Genomic DNA, 20,642 nt, shown 5'->3' on the forward strand with positions numbered 1-20,642 from the left:
GAAGGACAATATTGGACACAGCATCTTACAAATGAACTTAATTTGCACATCATATAAGACAGATGTAGATCAGCTTAATCCAACTGAGCGGACCTGAGGAGGCCTGTCCAGTCCAGGGTGTGCTGGTGAAGGACAAACTGGGAAATGTGTCTGTCCATCACACCACACCCTTTGACATGTTTTTACAGACACAGCATGGTGTCAAATAAAACATATATGTACTGTGTCCTTACAAGAGTGTGACCTTGACCCTCCCTCATGCTTCACTCATGTAAGTATGAGAGTGTGAGCATGAACACGGCTAAATATACATGTGCCATATGCTTTCTGCTATAACTGTATGACCTTTACTGCAGCTCTTGTTTCAACAATGGCTCACCATGCATGTGGACGTGTCAGGTTGTTGCCGGTCAGTGATCTTGATGGTCCAGTTTTAAGCCTCTCGGCACTGATTTGAGCAGCCTACTGACTGAACTTAAAAAAAAAAAGACAAGGAAAATCAAGCTGGATCCTTCTGATGAATAAGATCCACAGGAGTCCAGACTCTTGCTATGCTGGAATAAAATGCTAACATGTATTTAATGAGGCAGCAGTGATAGGAGTTGTATTATTGTCATCTGAAGCTCACACAATTGTTGTTAAGATCCACAAAAGAAAGAAAGGAATCGTGTGAGGATTTAGGTTGTTTTCCTTCATCTGTATTCATTACAAACGAGACAAAAAAGAACTTGGGTTAATTTACTTAAAATTTAACATAACAAAGTTATTTGAAATTTTGAAACTTCCACCCGAAGAGCAAGTAGCTTTGAACCTGTAGCCATTGTGAAAATAAATCTAATGAAGATAGAAGATCACTGTACCATAACACATATACTGTTTGGAAAGATAACTCCTTTCAAGTGCATAAATATGAGCTATTTTCCCCTCAAATGTGGGTGGCTGGGAGCAACACTCCTGGCTCCATGACACACACACTCCCCACTGGCTCTGTTCTGGTCTGCCTGCTTCCAAGAAGAAGACAAGCCAATGGCTAACGCCCTACCAAGAACATCACAACCATCTGCTATTCTAACACCCCAGATGAGGACCTCAACATGTGGACAGCAGAGTCTATTTAGCAAACTTTCAGGAAGAAGCACAGTCAGGCTGGTTGGTTGCACAGTAATAGTGCAATTCAAACTAGTTCCAATTTTACATAACAAACTAAACTGGATTTTTATGTTCTTCTAAATTTACTGATATCTACTAAATTTACTGATCATTTACTGAATAAATATGTAAAGTATAAAACTTTAGATATGTATTCATTAAGTCTCAGAACAATATGTTTAACAAGTTGCTACTGCACTTTAATTCCAGGAAATGTGTAATATAAAGTGTGAATATATAAGGTGTGAATCTGAGTGTGAATGGTTGTCTGTCTCTACGTGTCTGCCCTTAGACTGGGGATTGATTCTGGTAGATGGATGGATAAAGTCATGTGATATAAGCTGCAGCTACTCTAAACTGAAGGTCACCTGACATAATAGAAGAATTAGAGAGGGAATCTGTTTTTACAGATTTCATCTTTACAGAGAGGCAACTGAGAATGCAATAAAAGTCATCATCCCTGTGTCACCATCCCCAAGCATTAGGGAAGTATTTAGCCAATTATTACCTCATTTAAACCAGGGGGCAGCTGTATCTCAGTTGGTAAGGCAGTTGTCCCCCAACGATCTTCTCATAGCCTCAGATAATGGACTCGTCTCTATACTTGTTCTGTTAGATCTTAGTGCTGCATTCGATACCATTGATCACAACATTTTATTACAGAGACTGGAACATGAAATTGGGATTAAAGGAACTGCACTAGGTTGGTTTAAATATTATCTATCTGATAGATTTCAATTTGTTCATGTTAATGATGAATCCTCCATGCACACAAAGGTTAACTATGGAGTTCCACAAGGCTCTGTGTTAGGACCAATACTTTTTACTTTATAAATGTCTCCTTTAGGCAACATTATTAGAAAACACTCCATAAATTTCCACTGCTATGCTGATGATACCCAGCTATATTTATCTAAGGAACCAGATGAAAATAATCAGTTAATCAAGCTTCAAGCCTACAGGACATAAAGGCCTGGATGTCCCACAATTTTTTACTTCTAAACTCAGTCAAAACTGAAGTCATAGTATTTGGGCCCAAAAATCTAAGAGATATGATGTCCAACCATATTGGTACTCGAGATTGTCCTTTACCTCACATATACAACAAATCTCTAGGGCTGCCTTCTTCCACCTACGGAACATTGCCAAAATTAGGAGCATTCTGTCTCAAAGTGATGCCAAAAAACTATTCCATGCATTTGTTACCTCTAGGTTGGACTACTGTAATTCCCTACTTTCAGGATGCCCCAGTAAGTCCCTAAAGAGCCTGCAATTAATCCAAAATGCTGCAGCAAGAGTGCTGACTGGAACTAGCAAGAGAGATCATATTTCACCTTCACTAGCTTCTCTCCATTGGCTTCCCATTAAATCTAGAACAGAATTTAAAACCCTGTTTCTTACATATAAAGCTCTGAATGGTCAGGCTCCATCATATTTAGAAGACCTCATAGCACCATATCATCCCAGTAGACCACTTCAATCTCAGAATGCAGGCCTACTTGTGGTTCCCAGAATTTCCAAAGGTAGAATGGGAGGCAGAGCATTTAGCTATCAAGCTTCTCTCCTGTGGAACCAGCTCCCACTTCAGATTCAGGAAGCAGACACCCTCTCTACTTTTAAGTCTAGGCTTAAAACCTTCCTCTTTAATAAAGTATATAGTTAGTTATAGTTATGCTGCCATAGGCTTAGACTGCTGGGGGACCCACCCCCCAATGCACTGAGCTCCTTTCCTCCTCTTGACCATCTCTCCTCTCCTCTCACCCCGCAATTGTTAACACTGTATGTCATTAACTCTGTGTGTTCTCTCCCGTAGTTGTCTTTCTCATTTTCTGTCTCCCTCTTTCTGTCCTTCTCTGCAGGTGTCCCAGGGCTTTGAAGCTGTGTGTGTTCCTGTGTGCAGCTACTGGTCCTACCAACCTGCCCGATGTTTTCTTGTTAGTTTTATTGCTCTTTTTCTTTTCTCTCTTCACTTTCCACTTTCCACGTTGCCTATGGTTTGCTCCAGGGGGAATTGTTGGGTTTTCTCTATACATCTTTATAATTTTGACTTTATTCTGTAAAGTGCCTTGAAATGACTTTGTATTGAGTTGAATTGAATTTAATTCTGTTTGTGAATGACAGAGAGAGAACGTGTGTCTGACACCATTGTAGCTTTTTTAGACTCTTCATTTCATACTGGCCTGTTGACATTAAGGTGTGGCTGCATATTTTCACATTTGAGTATTCTCTGCTGTATTCAAATCCTTTTTGGATGATGTGATGGCCTCTCGTGAATGAGAAAAAAAAACATCAGGCTAAAAGTCTGAGTTGTTTTGCCAGGCTGCTTTGTCTTCTGTGCTTTGCTATTGGGAGTGTCTCAGAGTCAACTAAATGCCTTCTGAGAATGTAAGAAGACATAACAGCACATATAGAGAATGGCAAAGTTGGTACCTATATAAAACTGCTTAACCACACAGCACAATGCTCATGACAGCTACTATTAAAACACCGGTTAGTGCTCATCAAATGCTCCGATGCTTAAAGCAGCAGGGTGGGAGTGTTTCTTAGTAAGTTAAACATGAATCGCTCATACTGGAAATGGGAATCATAGAGTGCACAGTTCCAAAACAACAGGGCAAAAGACTTTAGCTGATCAAGTCAGCAGCCCTTTACAGTGATATGACGTTAATTTGAAAAGCTGAGAAATATGGTCAAAGAATTAACTGAAGTTTGAAGTATAGTGGTATAAAGTGTGTACCACTAATAATAAGATGTATCAGTCAAAATTGCTTATAAATCAATTTAGAAACAGTTTAGTTATACAATGATTAAAAAGATTTTTGCTTAGTTGTCAATAAACCTGTAGCTTAAACTTTCTTCACACATTTAATAAAATGCCTGCAATCCAATATAATGGTAGCAAGGTGCTAAACTTTTACTGGTATGTTTTCTACACCAATAACTACCTGACAATCCCACATGTGAGCAGTTAAGCACCTTATATTTATGACTCAAATACTTTGTGGTAACTTAAACATTTGCTGACAAAGTTATCATATAACAGTCTTAAGGCACTGTATGCAAAATATCAGTTTGTTCATCCATCCCTTGGTAAGAAATGGATTTAACAGTCACCTCCAGAATTTTGTGGTTATTGTTGCTGTTGTTGTGGCCTAAAATGCCTGATTTTTGAAAGCTTTTGCACATGAATTGTGCTATGGTTTATTTGTTGTTGTTTGTTGCAAGGGGGGTTGTGGGGGACCACATGTTCTTTCAGCCCCCCGGGCCTCCAACAAGTGAATGCAGCCATGTTTAACAGTTGACTAATTGTGCATGTTGCTGAAAACACTGTGGATGTGTTTGCTATTACCAGCTCAGCTAACTTGATATGAGACCAATGCTAAAAAGGCTATATCTCATACTCATCCAGTGATCCTCTCTGCTCGGTGTTAATTACACATGGAAGCCGAGTGTTGATGGTTCCCCACTTCCGAGCTGGCGCCGTTAGCCCGCTGGCTGACACCCAGGTCAGTTGTAATTGGCACTAATACAGTAATACAGTGAGATGTCATGAGCTTGATTCTGATCCAGGTAAATCTTGATACAGTATCTTGGACAGAGTGCACTGGGGCAGAGGTCTGCTAGACAACAGAACAGAACAGAACAGAGTATGTGCCTGTGGTCTTTAAATTAGAAGGCAATATAATTTACCTGATGATAATCTGATTTCATAAAGAATATTTTAAAGAAACAAGGGCTGAGTGAGTACTAAGTTTCCTTTGATGTTCAGTTTTAACCTGCAGCTACAAAAGTCAGATTCCCATTCAAACTGCTCTGGTTTATTTTATTTCCATCCCTGCCTCTCAGATTCCTGCCAAAAAGCAAACAATCCAACCCAACTCTCCACCCAACCTGTGCAATGCTGAATTATCAGTACATTTAATAATGACAAAATTAGTAGGAAATTCAATTAATGGCGTCATGCTTTGGATTTATAGCCGGGCGTTTCTGAGTGAACTGAGCAGCAACATAGCTCCTCCGACTGTTCTGCCCTTACAACCTACTGAATGACTTGCAGCCCCATGCATCCTAATTAAGTCCTTTTGAAAGGAAGCCAAATAATGTCCCCCAGTGAAGAAAACATGCCCCTTTAATCACCTCTAGCAATTGCAAAATAATGACTTTCAGCATTAGCATGTGATTAATTTGTGTGTATGTGTGACCTGAGGCATGTAATCATCACAATTTGCTCAAATCTTTTTTAGTCAAACATAAAAGCTCCTAATGAAGGATCAAACTCAGCTCTTTTAGAAAGCTATGGCGAAATATTCAACACAATGTGGTGAAAGTCATTTTCAAGTAATCAGGCCTCTTTAATGAGCAGTGGCAAATTAAGAAAACATGCTGAGCACAAGAATAAGGTCACACGTTCTCAAATTCAGTGTATAATGTAGTTGCTTAAAGTGAAATCAGTGCCACAGTTTAATAATACCCCAATATGGTTGTGGTTGACTTCTTATATATTCAATTAGTTTGTTTATGCATAAAAATGCTTATTGTTAAATATAAATATAAATCGTATCTTATCTTATACTAAATCTTAAAAACTGCAACTTATGTAAAGTGCCTAAGTACAGTGCACTAATTAACGTAGTTTTCTAAAGGATCATGATTTTGCCCCATCATCACATTATTATTAACATGGTGAGTGAACAATGTCTTTATTACTGTTTAAAACAAACTATAAAAATAAGATCCAAGTTGCAAAAAGCTGTAATCATCCTTAATATCAGGCTCAAATATGCTGCTCATATTTGCAGCTGATCTAAAGGTCATTAACACACATCACAGGGCTGCAAACGTCCTCAGGTTTCATTCCTTGTTCAGAGTGTTCAGATGGAGGACGAGGGGAAGGAGGTGGGATGCACAGACAGGGAGTCTCCTGGTCAGTGTAAGATTAAAGGCGATAAACTCCAGGAAGCTGTCGAGTCGACACTCGAGCAGCCCCGCTTGTTACTTAGCAACCAGACTGTTTGTTGACATCAACAATGGCAAAAGGCTAATGCTAAAGAGTTAAGGCTGGGAGGAACACAAACACACACTCCTAAAAAAGTGCAGTCACCTGAAAAAAAAAACATACAACACACTTAGATTTAAGGAATCTAACGCAATCTTGCAATTACACACCCAGAAACAAACACACACTCACACTTTCTCACAAACACAACACACACACACACATTGTAACCCTTACTCGGTAACTGATTAGACCTGACCAACCCATCAGTATTGACTTTTCTTATGCTTCTGAACTATCGATTACAACTAAATTACAAAGAATTTTACAATAACTGAGATTTAATATTAGTCGCAAAGGTGTGTTTAAGTGATAGTGCCCACTTATAAGTGTTTACTTATGCTTGAATTCCTAAAAAATATCAATTGGACTAGAGAGGTTCTTGCATTAGCCTCAGAATGTCAATGCAGTCCCCTATTAAGCATTTCTTTCATTCCATATTCCAAAACAAATTACATACTACTACAACACAAGCGATGTTCGATCCCCGGTCCTAGTGTCCCCGGTCCATGTTGAAGTGTCACTGGGCAAGACACTGAACCCCTAACAGGCCATTCCCCTCCCCAGCTGTGCAGTGCCGGTCCAAGACCGGTAGAAATTGGGGAGGGTTGCGTCAGGAAGGGCATCCGGCGTAAAAACTGTGCCAAATCAACATGATCCACTGTGGCGACCCTGAAGTCACGGAACTCACTAACCATTTCTGTAAAACTCAACATTGTAGGTGCTTTGCTATCCAGAAACTTGCATTCAGCATTCAGTCCTCCCTGTCCCGCTGTTACTGCCAACATGTCTGAACTCTCTGCGACCCGCCGACATGCCCATGATTCATCTCTTCAGTCGAGCAATTACTAGCAGCCCACAAATGCCTGGGGCTCATGGGAAATAGTGTTTATAGGCCGCTACAAAACTAATGATATAAAATGTAGAAATATTAAATATCAAAACCCCACCACACTTGTTAGGTTACACTCACACTAGACAATTCATACTGAGTACATTCGACAACTGAGGCCCGGTTTGTTGGACTAATCACTCTGTTCCGTTCAGTGTACCAAACCCTGGGTTCAGGAACGGTACGCATCAAAGGAATCACTCACTTTAGCATGAAACTCTGAAACTATGCAAGAGTTACATAAAAGTTACACTGTCATGTACCAGGATGATGGATAATCACCACAATTAGGGTTAATTGAGTTTAATTCAGTGCAAAGGATACTTGTGTATGATGCTACTTCACTTGAACATCTCTTTTCCAACACAATTGTTTCTGTTCCTCGTTTGTTATTTATTTATTTTAGAGTTTTTAATATCATAAAATGATGCGTCTTGTCCTTTAATATATCTATAGATTTAAAAATCATAAAAAAATAAATATAAAAAAATCATATTAGTAAATGTTCAACATGTCAATCTACTATCTGATTATCTTTTATCAAACAAGCTTATTTGTAGTTTTACATTAATTTTGCTCCAGAATCACATTAGAATGTTATAATAAATAAAAAAATTTGTGGGTAATAAATTAAAAGGTTTCCCTTTAAGAGGTTATTCCCTTTCCCCCTGTTCACTACTACAATATCTTAAATCCAAAACATACCCACATTTTAGTCTATTAAACATATGAAAGTCAACATTTGTATGTTTTCCTCTAAAAGCTCTATACTGGGGACTATTTATTTCTGAAAGCCCACAAGCGTCTTTTATTTAATGTACAAAACAACATTCACAAAAGGTCCACATTGTATCCTGAAGAAGTACTGATTCCCCCTTTGAAGGCTTGTTACAGCTTTCTGACCAAATTGCTAGTATTTTTCTAGGGTTGTAAGGTGAGAGGAGAGATGTTTCCATACCTTTACAGGCAAAACACTTGATGTGGAAGTGTTTGTTCTGAACTCGGAGAGCCTCCCCTTTGCAGGGCTTGCCACAGTTCTGACAGGGGATAGGCCCCCCTCCTCCTCCACCCTGTTTCTGCTTCTGCTTCTCCAGAGGGCTGTGGACAGCCTGCTGCTGAAACACTGCAAGAGACAGACAGACAGGGACAGGCACGAGATGATTTCAGTGTTGTGTATGGCCAAGAATACAGTTTTATAATAAGGAATTTAATATGGATAATAAGAACATAATAAGGATATTAGATATTACCAATATCTAAATATGCCTGTAAGTAGCTTTCATCCAAAAATAATTACATCAGTGACCTCTTTATTTAGAAGCTGCATGTTTGTCCCCATTTACTCCTTTAAAGTTTCAAGCACCAGGCTTTTACTCTATGGAACTCATCAACCTCGCTTTTGCAGTGTCATTTTTCAATATTGTAAGAAGACATTGCTTTAATCCCAAAATAACCAATCGTCATACAGAATGTCACATTACCAAAGAATGTAAAAAACGTTATTTCGTATTGCTCCTGCTTTTAACACACACACTTGAATTTACACATTAAACGAGCCCCTAATGTTACCTAAGTCTTTTTCGTAAAGTTATTAGTGTCCCTGTAAGGAAGAAAGTCTCCACATGACATGTGATAAACCTTGTAGGAAGCCTACAGACTCTACATGAAGTAGACCGTGATATTTTATAAATGTCATATGTATAAAAAAAATCCCCATCACTTTCAGGTTAGCCTCTGATGTACCACACAGGAAGGAGGCAGAATTCCCTTTGCCCCATTCATCATAACCCTGACAGAATATGCTCAAAAACTGATCAGCCTTCCAGTACTGACTGGTGAATCGGTTGAATAAAAGGCCCTTTGTGCTCTGGGGAAACATTGGTGTTGTCAGACCGGTTTCATCAGGCCTCCATGGTTACCGGTAATTGGGCTTAGAAAAGGGAGTTCATCAAATGAATTGATTTAGAGAGAGGGAAAAAGGGAAGCGTAGGGATAAAAGCTGCTTTTTGGAAACTCACCAGGAACTTGTTTCTGGTAGACATTAGCCGTCTTTCATTGGGTGTTTATTGGGTGTTTTCTTGACACCATGTTTTAACTTAGATTAAGCTACAGTAAATCCACAGCATTTTTCTCCTTTTCACACCACAGTGTGCACAATAAAGACAAATATTTTTCCACCCTTACACTCTGCTCCTTATACAGTTAAAAGAAAGTGACTTTTAAACTGGACGTATGGGATGATTTCTGACAAAGTCCATTTATACTGTAAGGAAAAAGGAAAAAGCATAATCTTCTGGGTTACTTTCACATTGTAGGACCTCACATGGAGCATTCTTTATTCCTTTTGCAGTCACAAGAGAGCTAAATTTAACTAAAACATCTAGGTTGACACTACAGTTTCCATAATTCCATTCATAGGTGCTAAATTGTGTTCTTGGCAAAAGCCAGTGAGAGTTTTCTGCACACTAGTGATTCCACTTTTCTCTGTTATGCCTCTTATTAATCATATGTAACAGCAGGGACCTTGGAAAATAAGTTAATAACATGCAGCTTATTATGAGATGCAGCTTTTTAAAGAGCAAAATGACATCATTTTTGACTTTTTCCACAGTATGTATTTCTCTACATGCTTGTGAATACTTGTGAGCAGAGAGAAGTGTATCAGTGCACCCACCGATACAGGAGTAACACATTCTTCAGCAAGTTTTACAAGGACCTCTGACCCGCAGTGTTAGAAGTGTTTTACAGCTTTGTAGAGTGTGTGTCTGTGTTCCCAGGACACACACACCCTCCTGAACTTCCTTAGATCTCTTTAGGAGGTGAAATTTAATGTTGTATGATGTTGGTGATACTACAACACAACATCTGACATAAAACTTTGCTCATTCTGAAGTTGATAGTCCCCAGGAATTGGGTTGCTACCAGTGTTAAGTGTATATATGGGCACACTAACCAATAAAGACAAAAATTTCATAGGGGAAAGTCTTGAGTCCTTGTAAAAGAAAAGTTTTTAAGACATAGTTGATTCCAACCATCTGGACAATAGTCCAAAAAGGAGAACATGTTGGAAGGAGGCTAGGCAGCAGTGGCTGGTGGTCACAGGGAAGTGAGAGTGAGATCTGCTTTCAAGGCATAACTACATATTTGCACCTGTAGGGGGAAGCTCCAGTGTCTTTACCTACCCTCTAAAAGCGAATAGATAACCAGGAGACAGGAGATGATCAGATCAGAAGTAGAATCAAACAAGTTGTTCCAGACATTTAGGCTGTGATAAGGGTCCAGTAATGTGTCGGTGGGTAAGTGTGAGAACTTTGCTGTTTATAGCTGACAGAATGAATAATGAGTGGTCCTCTCAATCCATGTTACATCACTGTTCTTTCCTGCCTTCACCAGGGTTCCTGCCAGGAAAGTGATTTGCATCTTCAAAAATTCCAAGTAATCAGAGTAATCATTATCTTTGAAGTATATTTCGCCCCTTTCTTGCTATGTGTGCACTATTTCTTCCAGCTGCATGGTGACCACAAGTTTTACTGAGTCAACTTCCTACATTTGCATCAACGTTTCTTTCCACAGAGGTTTATAACAATTTACTTCGGTAGGAGTTAAGACCCCAGTGTTCCGCGTTTTTAGAAAAAGGATTTTGTCTAAAGAGATTGGGAAGAAATAAAGGGCCTGGACATATTCATCTTGACGTGGGTGATCTAAAGAAGTAATCAGTTTTCAGGAGGACTGTCCGTGTCGAGCACCATGTATAGTCCTCACCCAACCCACCCAGTCCCCTTACTCCTGCCACTGCCCTGTCTTCTCCTGGGCCCAGTTGTCCATATCATCAATCATCCTTTCTGGTCTCTGGCTGACGGCCACTACTGATACCACTGTCTCAAAGGTCGCAGCCAGGCAGGCAGATATCTGAGCAATGCATGTACTGCACAAAGTCACAGGAACACACACTGACGAATGGACGGTTGCTGTGTTTGTTCACTACCTGGACACATAAACCATAAACACAGGCATGTAGCTACACATCATGGATATATATATAATATCCGTCTATAATGCATAATGAAAGAGACCCCATACATTTATGGACTTTATACTGTATGTCGTTTCACTAACAGTGAATTACTAGAAGATACATATTCAATGTGTTGCTCAGAAGTCAGAATTCATTTTTGGGACCTCCCAGTGCCAAGTTCACACAGCATTTAAAGGAAAAAACATCCACAGTGACAATTTAGTTAATGCTGCAACACAAAATGACTTAACGTTGCCATTTAATAAGGAGCCACATTCCACCACACAGTGGAACAAACAAGTATCTGTATCTTAAATGCCTTTTCAAGAAGCCATGTTCTAGCGCCTCCTAAAAATAGGCTGTTCCCTCGACTCAGGGGGATCCCATGGTGCCCTGCAACATTCCTGGTGTGAACCATCTGCAGGGGCAGGAGGGGTGGGCAAGGGATCAAAATGCTTGCATTACCACAGCAGGAGTACTTCATGGTGGGCAAGCTGTTGACCTTGGGGACTTTCTTATGAGTAAACGCATGAACATAATTTAAATGTAGATAATGTGGAGGTATTCTTACTTTGATGGAAAGGTAATTACACGTGGTGTGATATATAACTAATGCAATAAAAGTACAAGCCCTAAGTGTCTATAGGAGTTCATGATACTCCAAAGGTCAACAACAACAAAATAAATAAGAAGAAGAACATTATTATTATTATTATTATTATTTTGTTGTTGTCGTTGTTGTTGTTGTTATTATACCAAGGAATTTGCTAAGTGACTTCTAAAAATGCTACTAAGCATCCTGGCAAACTTGACTAGCATCATCAAAGTGACACAGACTTGTCACGAGAGAGAACACTACCAATACTTGTGAAATGAAAAGAAAAATCCAAATCGTTTGAGCCAAAATTTCCACTTCACTTTGATAGCTCCATGATATCACTTCTGCTGACAGCCTAGATGAATTAAGCGGGTGTGGATATTGCTTCCTCTCCAGAAATGTAATACATTTCCCTTCGCTTTAACATCCTGTCTGCCACCTTCATCAGGTTATAAGGCTCTTTTACTTCTACTTACTATAGGATGAAATGTAACAAAACAAAATGCAACAAAATGTATGAATGGTAGATTTTAGCCCAGGTTCACACCACACCCAGAAAAATGTAATAATCCTAGAAAAACATGTAAGACTTTGAACACTTTTATTAGTAGTGTTGAGGCTGTACAATAACATACACCCCTGAGTCTAGATAATAAGATTAACAACATGTGGAGAGATTTAGGGGCCTGCTGACAGCACCGCTGGCCTTTACATATGTGCAGCCATGACTTCATTACTTAAGAACTTCCTGTGCATTATCCCGCCAAAAAATGTACTCCACTACCTCACCCTCAGTAGCTGCCAAGAAAATCACACGAGCTATTGTAAAAAAAGGGAAGGAATATAGGTATAAATGAACTGGCCTAAAAGATGATTACACACAGAGTTGACACTATGGGTGTTTTCCTACACTCCTCACAGCTCTGATATCCACCTGAGCAGTCCTGCCTGCAACCTGATCCGAAGAACATGTGATCTCTGCTCCTAAGCTTGACCTTTGACCTCTCTGCCAAATGGCACCGTGTGTCTATTTTACCTCGGCCATTCTATAGACGAGGGCATGTGAATTTCCTAAAGGTAGGAAACCAACCAAGTTAACTCATTTTAGTGGTAACATTATTGCTGGTAATGAAAAGCACGCAATGCTATTTATAATTACAACAACCAGAAGAGTGAAGTACAAGTATTAAATCAGTCAATGTTGGGCCAGAGTGAAGCAGGGAATGTCAGTGGGTGTGTTTCCTAATGAATGTGGTCATTGTGTGAAAACATATGATTCCTGCCATTCTTGCAACAGATGAGTCAGTAAATATTTCTTCCACGTGGATGACAAACACTGCCAACGATCCCACGTGCTACTGCAGCTGGCAACCGGAACAGCTCCAAGCAGTTGCAGAAAAAACACCATCCAATCCCATCCACTGCCAAATCGACACTAAATGAACTCTTCCCTTTCCGTCCAAAGTTTGAATTCTCGATGCTACAACTATGCAACTATGCAAACATAAAGTGGCAGTTAGCATCCAGCTCTGTTACAGTTTAAGAAAGACCCTTAACTTGACAGTGGTGTCGTGCACAAGGCCAGCTCCACAACAGAATGACTTTCCATGTTTGATGTGAGGGCATTTGACTGGCTTACACAAAAGCCTTGACCTCAACCCCATTATACACATTTAAGAAAAACTTGAAGGTCACATTCATTGCCTTTTCCTTCAATGAATAGATGCGGCAGACACCATTGGTAGGAGGGAGATTTTACGTTTATATACCAGTAATACAGGAAGTTCAGTTGGAGCAATCGATTTTTGCATTGAAATCTTACTACAAGCCACAGCAAAGAGTTGAAACTGGCTCATGCGAAAGTGTGGTTGCATGCATGTGATTGCCCAATGCAGAGCCTTACCAGATACAGAAAAGCTTAACCCAGATCTAACTTATTGTCTGCACAGTGATTTGTTGTTTTGATGGAACTGTGTGGTAAACCCTCGTGTGAGCACATGGTCTTTTGGCTGAATGAGAGCAAATCCCTGCTAATTCCTAAGGGAAATTAATGGACCTGACTACCCATCCATGGTAGGTTGTTCCGCACGTTGCAATTTAAAATTCTTATTATTATTATTGTGAATTAGTCTATTTTTCTATAATAATTTCATAGGCAGTGTAGGAGGGGTTGAAAAAGTGTATGTTTTGCAGGCAATTTATTTCAACTCAGAGAGAAACAGCATAGCTCATGAATAGAGAGCGTCTCTGTGGAAACCCCTCGTGTCAGCTGTTTGAGCAGAGCTAGAGCAAAAAACACTGGCATATGCCAAGCAGGTTCAGCACCTACAGCAACACAAAGAGAGGCCAGTACAACAGTAATTGGACTCAAACACAGGCCATTATAAGCAGCCACGGGACATCAATGTACCTTAACCTGCACAAAGACACATTGTACAGTCATTAAGTGAACACTGGTGGCCCCAATTATTCAGGTTGTTGTATAATTTATAATCTGCTTTTTGGGAACAACTAGTAAGTTCATGAAATATAAATGCATTAATTCAAATGCCTAATTAAATAATGATTAAAACCTTTTTTTTGTTATATGTATAAAATAATTATGACAAAATTTTAACTTTTTGAGATGAAGCCATCCGAGAATTTCTGACACAGCCATTCTGAGAGATTATTTTAGCAGCTTTTTTATGATGCAGCCTTACAACCTGCAGCCTTCAGGAGGGAGTTTACAGCGACTGATTGACTCAATCCCACATTCATCGTTCTGCTGACAGAAATACTAAAAAACAGAACAAAACATTAAAAATTGTCCCCCCCAAAAGCCACTGTTTGCTCCTTATGCTTGACTAATATTTGCTACTATATACTAAGGTTTTTTAATGCATACATGTGTTCATCTATTATTGAATGTTTGTTAAGGTTTACAGGACAATTCTTAGAATTATAAAAAGCAATGCTAGTAGGTTTGTTTACTGGAAGGTTCAGAATAGTGATGGGCGTCGCTGTGACTGCTGACAACTAGCCAGGCATTACATCACACACCCAGGATACACTGTCCTTGGCTTAGGACTGAGATGCAGCCTCAAATTGTCTGTATGTTTGTATCCATGTTGCTTTGGCTCCTGCCTACATTAGCATGTGTATCTGTCTCATCTGTGTATGTAAATGATGTCTGAGTCCGTCATCTGTGTATCCTCACCACAGCAACTTTACAAGTTTTGTCACAAGGTCCACAAGCTTCCCTGTCCTTAGCAAACACAGGAGTCCGACAGCAGCAAACACAGACTTTATAGTGGATCAGCTTTTACAAGATGTTGAGCACAAAAAATGAAGAGGACATTTTTGTGCTGCGTTTATTGGGACCAACAGGGAAGGAATAACTAGTTGACATTTTTTCATTTTAAGCCAGGCTGCTTTATATTTCTCCACTTGTACTCTTTTTTTAATTGACATCTATGCAGTAGCTACTATAACACTACATGTAGTGTTGCTGTGGAATTTTAACATAACAAAAAATGTGAATAAAATATCTCAGGGACGCTGAGGGGGAAGGTCTTCTAAAGTCAAAGAATCGTCCACTTGGATGGAACGGATAAGGTTTTTGGTGGAAATTCTTTCATTTTCCACAAATGTTCATTTGGGTCCAATGTGAACTGGCCACAGCCCTGAACTGCAGAAGAACAATGATGTGACATCACAAACACTACCTAGTGTATACAGAAGAAGAGGTGTGGCGACGAAATGACGTGATCGACATAATCAATTACAGTAATAGGTTGACGCACGTTACGTCAGTTGACACTTCGTAAATAAGAAGTGAGATGGCTGAATCTGAAATGTTGTGCGTACTGTGTGTGCTGCGGTGAAATTGACACAACTCCCCTTTACAGAGTGCCTGCAAACTATACATCCCTGAAACCAAGACAACCAGGAAAACAAAGAAAAGTAACCATTTGTAAACATTTAAGGCTTTTTGCCTCAGATAACAAGATATTTAGACTAAAAGCTTGGAACCATTTTATTCTTTGGTGTGTGAATGGTGTAAAGCACATGAGGATTCAATAACTCTGTGCCCCTGCCAACGTCATAAGAATGATTTACAGCCTAGCTTGAACTTTTGTTATATTTTAAGAAACTACTATACTTCAGGTGATTATGTTTTTGTCCTGCAGGGGACCCAGTGAATTATAACGGGTTGGAAAATAATCTATAGAATAATCGATTAATCGAAAAGAAAAATCAATAGTTTAATCGACAATAAAAATAATCATTAGGTGCAGCCCTATAAAGACGTAAACAGGGATGTAGCTGAAGTGAGCCTTTATGATTTCATTTCGAAGTAGTTGTGAAGTGGAAACCAACAAGCTTAAAAATAAAATGATATGAGTAAAATGATGTGGGGAAAAAAACAACATTTTTTAACAATGGCCTTTTGTGGAATGATAAATAATGATTTTGTCTGTACAGAGATTTGTGTATGACAAGTAAACTAATTGTCTTCAGATTTCTTTTAAATTATGTTCTGTTCTCTTACTCTAGGTATAAGAAAATCAGTATAACAATGTAGACCCTACATCCACTTGAGACTATAAATGTCTGTAGGGATTTTATAGGAACATCAGTGGACACTTCTCTATGGGCATAAGTGCAAAAAAAATTAAATACAATAAAACATCAACAGCCTTATTATGCAACATCAAAGCCTCATGAAACTAAAATCATGATATGAATAGTACATTTCTTCATAGCAACTGGCCACCATCCTGTTGTAAGCCGCCCAAATGGCTGATCTCCCAGTGTCATTGCTAAGTCTGCTTAATTATGGCAAAAACATAATCATAATTATTTTCTTCAGTACTGTTATCCTGGATATTTGACTTGATTATTTATGGACTTTTATGGACAAGTATTCTGACTGGTGAATTTTCTTAAGGTTTTAGCCAATATAATTCAAATGAAACATTTTAGTAAGTAATAAATTAAGTAATAAATACATGATAAAGGCTTAAAGTGTGTCTGATACCCTGCTCTCTTACTCAACTGACTGGATAAAACACAGCAAGAGAAGCGCCCACACGTCTTTGCAAACTTGGCTATGCTATGCCTGTCAAAAAATCTTCAAAAATTGGGTCAAATGAGACTTAATGTGAAGTCCACCATTGACCTGTAACCTAAAGAATCGCTGTTATACTTGTCAGTTCACTCCTTTGGCTCTTCTTGTGTTGTATTGGAACGGTCTGACTATGTGACAGGATGCTAACAGGCTTAACTAGCAGGTGGACCACCTTGTTTAAAATCTATGGCTGAACTAAGTATGCAATAACCTGGCAGAGAGAGAGCTTTTAGACAGGGGGGGAAATGCACTGCTGTAAAGGAGAGGGATGCGCTGGAGCATCAACACAAACAGTGCAGGGCAAAATAATCATTTTTTCTTAATTATTGAAAGCCATAATTGGAAAAATAGAATTGAAAATAAAATTGGATTAATTGCACAGCCGTAGTTGTTTCCAGATTAGGCAGGCAGCATATCAACCTGCAGCAGAAGCATGCGGCCATATGCTTGTTGTCGCACAAAACACTACTGCAGGCTACATGTTTCGGACTGGTATTACATAATAGTAGACCTGTTTAGTTGTAGTTAAAGTACTACTTACACAGAAGCATGTACATGCTGTAAACACTCATATGACCTGGACCTTTTAAATTATTTTCATATTTGTAAGTTATGTTGTTTAAAAAGTAATTCATATCAGCTTAAGATAAGATGGAAATAGTAAAAGGTTAGTCCTTGTTAATGTGAGTAAAACATTAGCTACAACCCTCCCCCGCAGGTAAACACACCACATACAGCTTATGAAATGTCATTATTACCTTTTTCCTCTGGCATTATCGCTCTGCCGTTTTCACACAGTCGTAGCAGGCTATTATTTCCTTTTGTGATAATAATTAAAACAATATCCCCAAATAATCTGTTCAGAGTCCTCTGAAGGTGTTGCGAAACATCCTCCGTATGCTCTGCAGTTCTGGTGTAATAATAGATGGGAGCACGGAGTGAGCACTCTGTCCGTCCCTATCTCTGGAATGAGCTGTAGGTGATATGACTCCTTATGTCTCTGTCTCTCTCTCTCTCTCCTAGCTCTCTGAGTTATTGCAGCTATCTGTTATAAATAGAAGCATGTGTAGTTCAAAGAGAATGAGACCTCCTCCTGTCACTGAGTGTGTCCTCCCAGTCCACGCCAAACTCAACCTTAAGTATATTCAGAATTGTCCAAATCTGTTTGGAAGGAAACTCTTTGTCCTCTACTATATGTAACTGCACCGATCAATACGGTCAAAATCAACTATGGATGAGATTACTATGAGCAAAAGTAAGAAGAGTAATGTTTAGAGGAGAGAAATACTGTACATAGTGCATTCAGAAAGTTTCCAGACTCCTTTAATCCGCACTTAGATCCCTATAATGACAAAGTAAAAACAGAATTTTAGAAATGTTTGTAAATTTCACTTCTCTTGCTCTTAACTGAGATGTTTCTATATCTTAATTAGAGTTCATTTATGGCAAATTAAAATAATTTGATATAATTTGGAGAAGGACACACCTCACACTGAGCAAAGGCCATGAGGTCTTAGGAACTGCCTGCAGAGCTCAGAAACAGGATTATTGCAAGAAACAGATCTGGGGAGCACTACAAAAACTTTCTGCTGCACTTAAATTTCCCAAGAGCACAGTGGCCTCCATAACTGCCATATGAATGAAATTTGGCACAACTAGGACTCTTCCAAGAGCTGGTGGCCCAGCCAAACTCAATGATTGGGGCAGAGGGACCAAGAACCCAATGGCCACTCTGAATGAGCTCCATAGATCCTGTTTGGAGATGCGACAAAATTCCAGAAGGACAACCATCCCTGCCAAAAGCTGTTGATCTTTCAACTGAAGGTCTCTCTGACAGTAAGGAACAAGATTCTCAGGTCTGATGAAACCAAGACTGTTATGTGTGGATGGAACCAGGCATGGCTCATCATCAGCCCAATACCATCCCTACAGTGAAGTATGGTTGTGGCAGAATTATCTTGTGGGGTGTTTTTCAGCAGCAGGGACTGTGAGACTGGTCGGGGTTGAGGAGAAAAAGAATAGATTAAAGTATAGAGATATCCTAGATGAAAACCTGATCCACAGCACTTAGGACATCAGACTGGCCCAAAGGTTCACTTTCCAACATGACAACAATCTTAAGCACACAGCCAAGACAACACAGGAGTGACTTGAGGACAACTCTTTGAATGTCTAAAAGTGGCCCAGTCTGAGCCCTTACATCTCTGGACAGACCTGAAAATAGTTGTTCACAGGTGGTCTCCATCCAACCTGACGGAGATGCAGAGGATTGATGTGATTGCAGTGATGGCATCCTTACATCTCATCATGTCTGTTTTTGAGATAAGGGAATTGAAAAAACAGCATATTTTGGGGAATACAGAACCTTAATTATTGAAATCAAATAAATCAAATAAATTTTTAATTAAAAGTTCTACCTTACTACGAACTACTGTACTAACTACTTTTAGTTGTTCGATTTTGGTTTCGTTAACCTAGTTTCCAATAACTATAAACCCCACCACCACCACAACAACAACAACAACAACAACAATAAAAACAATAATAATTATTATGAGTAGTAGTAGTACTAGTATCCTAGTATTATTATAACAATAACAATACAACTTCACTACTGCCCCGACAACCTCCAAACAGCATAGACAAAGTGGAGCCTCTAGTGACTAACGCTAATGTTAATGTTGCTTATGTTCACCCCAAGGTTTAATATGGGCAACTTCTTTCTTGCAGTAAAGGCTGCACACTGTTAGTAAGTTCCACAAGTCTATTTTACAGTATTTGCGAGAAGACTAAAGCTCACACAATGACTGAAAAAACGTCACAAAATGGACAAAAGGTAATGCTGGCCATGACTGACAGGTGTCAGATCACACAGCTTGCTGTGTGTGAGGCAGTGTAGCCGACACTGACTGATGTCAGTCTTCTTGTAGAAGGTGTCATCACTCATACATTATATTGCTAGGTTGGATAGGGAAGAATAAACAGTACGCGACTGCATAATTATCTAACCCCCTACCTTAGCAGTCTGGGTCTAAAGCCGGTACAGTTCTACATGCAGTTCAAGTGCAGCTCCTTGAGATATCTAAATAACCTTTAAAGTTTCTTCATATTGAGCTCCTGTGCATGCTTTGGTATTTGGAGTCTAGCTTTAACTCTCCATATTGATTATCCAGGACACAGCAATACTTAGCTTTAGGGATTCAACCTTCAAAGCAGCTTTAAATCCATACTGAACAGGATCGGGGACAGAATCTTTTTAATAGGAAATTGGTGGTGCGTCTGTGAAGGTTTCTTAGGTTTTACTTTTTGAAATAAGCCAATGTGACGGCATAAAGGTGTGTGACCTCACTCACTAATTAACAGTTTCATGTTTCAAATGAAGCTCTAACAATTCCTAAATCATGCAGAAAACGAAAAGTGTTGTGACTGAACACTATGGGAACAAAAGGGTCATTCTTCATTCAGCTGGTGTAGGGTCACTTCAGGGTGACAGTATGTTTTTGGAGCCTTTCCATCTTTTGGGCCCCAGTATAACAATGGTTAAGTAACTAGGCAAACTCATTAGTGCCAAGCATTCAGAACATAACTGAACCACATGATCTGGCAGAGTATATTCATAAGTAATTCTGTCTGTTTGCAATGCTAGCAGCAAGGCCGAAGAGATGGCAGTGACAGTTGGTCTCCACACCACATTGTTTCGAACTGGGTTAAATATTCAATGAACTGATGAGTTGTTTCTGATAAATTGTACAGGCATTTGTGATCCTTGGAGAATGAACGTTGCTAATGCTCTGACTTCCCATTTAACTCCATTACCAC

The 20,642-nt window shown here is 39.3% G+C and overlaps 1 protein-coding gene across 10 annotated transcripts in view; it reads right to left on the reverse strand.

Annotated features, from left to right (window-relative positions):
* Window positions 1-20,642, reverse strand: part of ablim2 (actin binding LIM protein family, member 2) — an 89,755-nt gene that overhangs the window by 53,497 nt on the left and 15,616 nt on the right. For 5 of the 10 annotated variants that reach the window (XM_067524872.1, XM_067524869.1, XM_067524870.1 and 2 more), the window contains exons 1-2: window positions 17,582-17,800; window positions 8,056-8,220 (exon numbers count right to left, since the gene is read on the reverse strand). In XM_067524872.1, coding sequence (XP_067380973.1) covers window positions 8,056-8,220; window positions 17,582-17,597 — 181 coding nt within the window. In that variant the 5' untranslated portion in view covers window positions 17,598-17,800. Of the gene's footprint in view, window positions 1-8,055; window positions 8,221-17,581; window positions 17,805-20,642 lie in introns of those variants that run through there. The other 5 variants (XM_067524863.1, XM_067524871.1, XM_067524864.1 and 2 more) reach the window with 4 other exon arrangements.

This window comes from Channa argus, chromosome 12 (assembly GCF_033026475.1).
Source record: "Channa argus isolate prfri chromosome 12, Channa argus male v1.0, whole genome shotgun sequence".
NCBI classification, from domain to species: domain Eukaryota; kingdom Metazoa; phylum Chordata; class Actinopteri; order Anabantiformes; family Channidae; genus Channa; species Channa argus.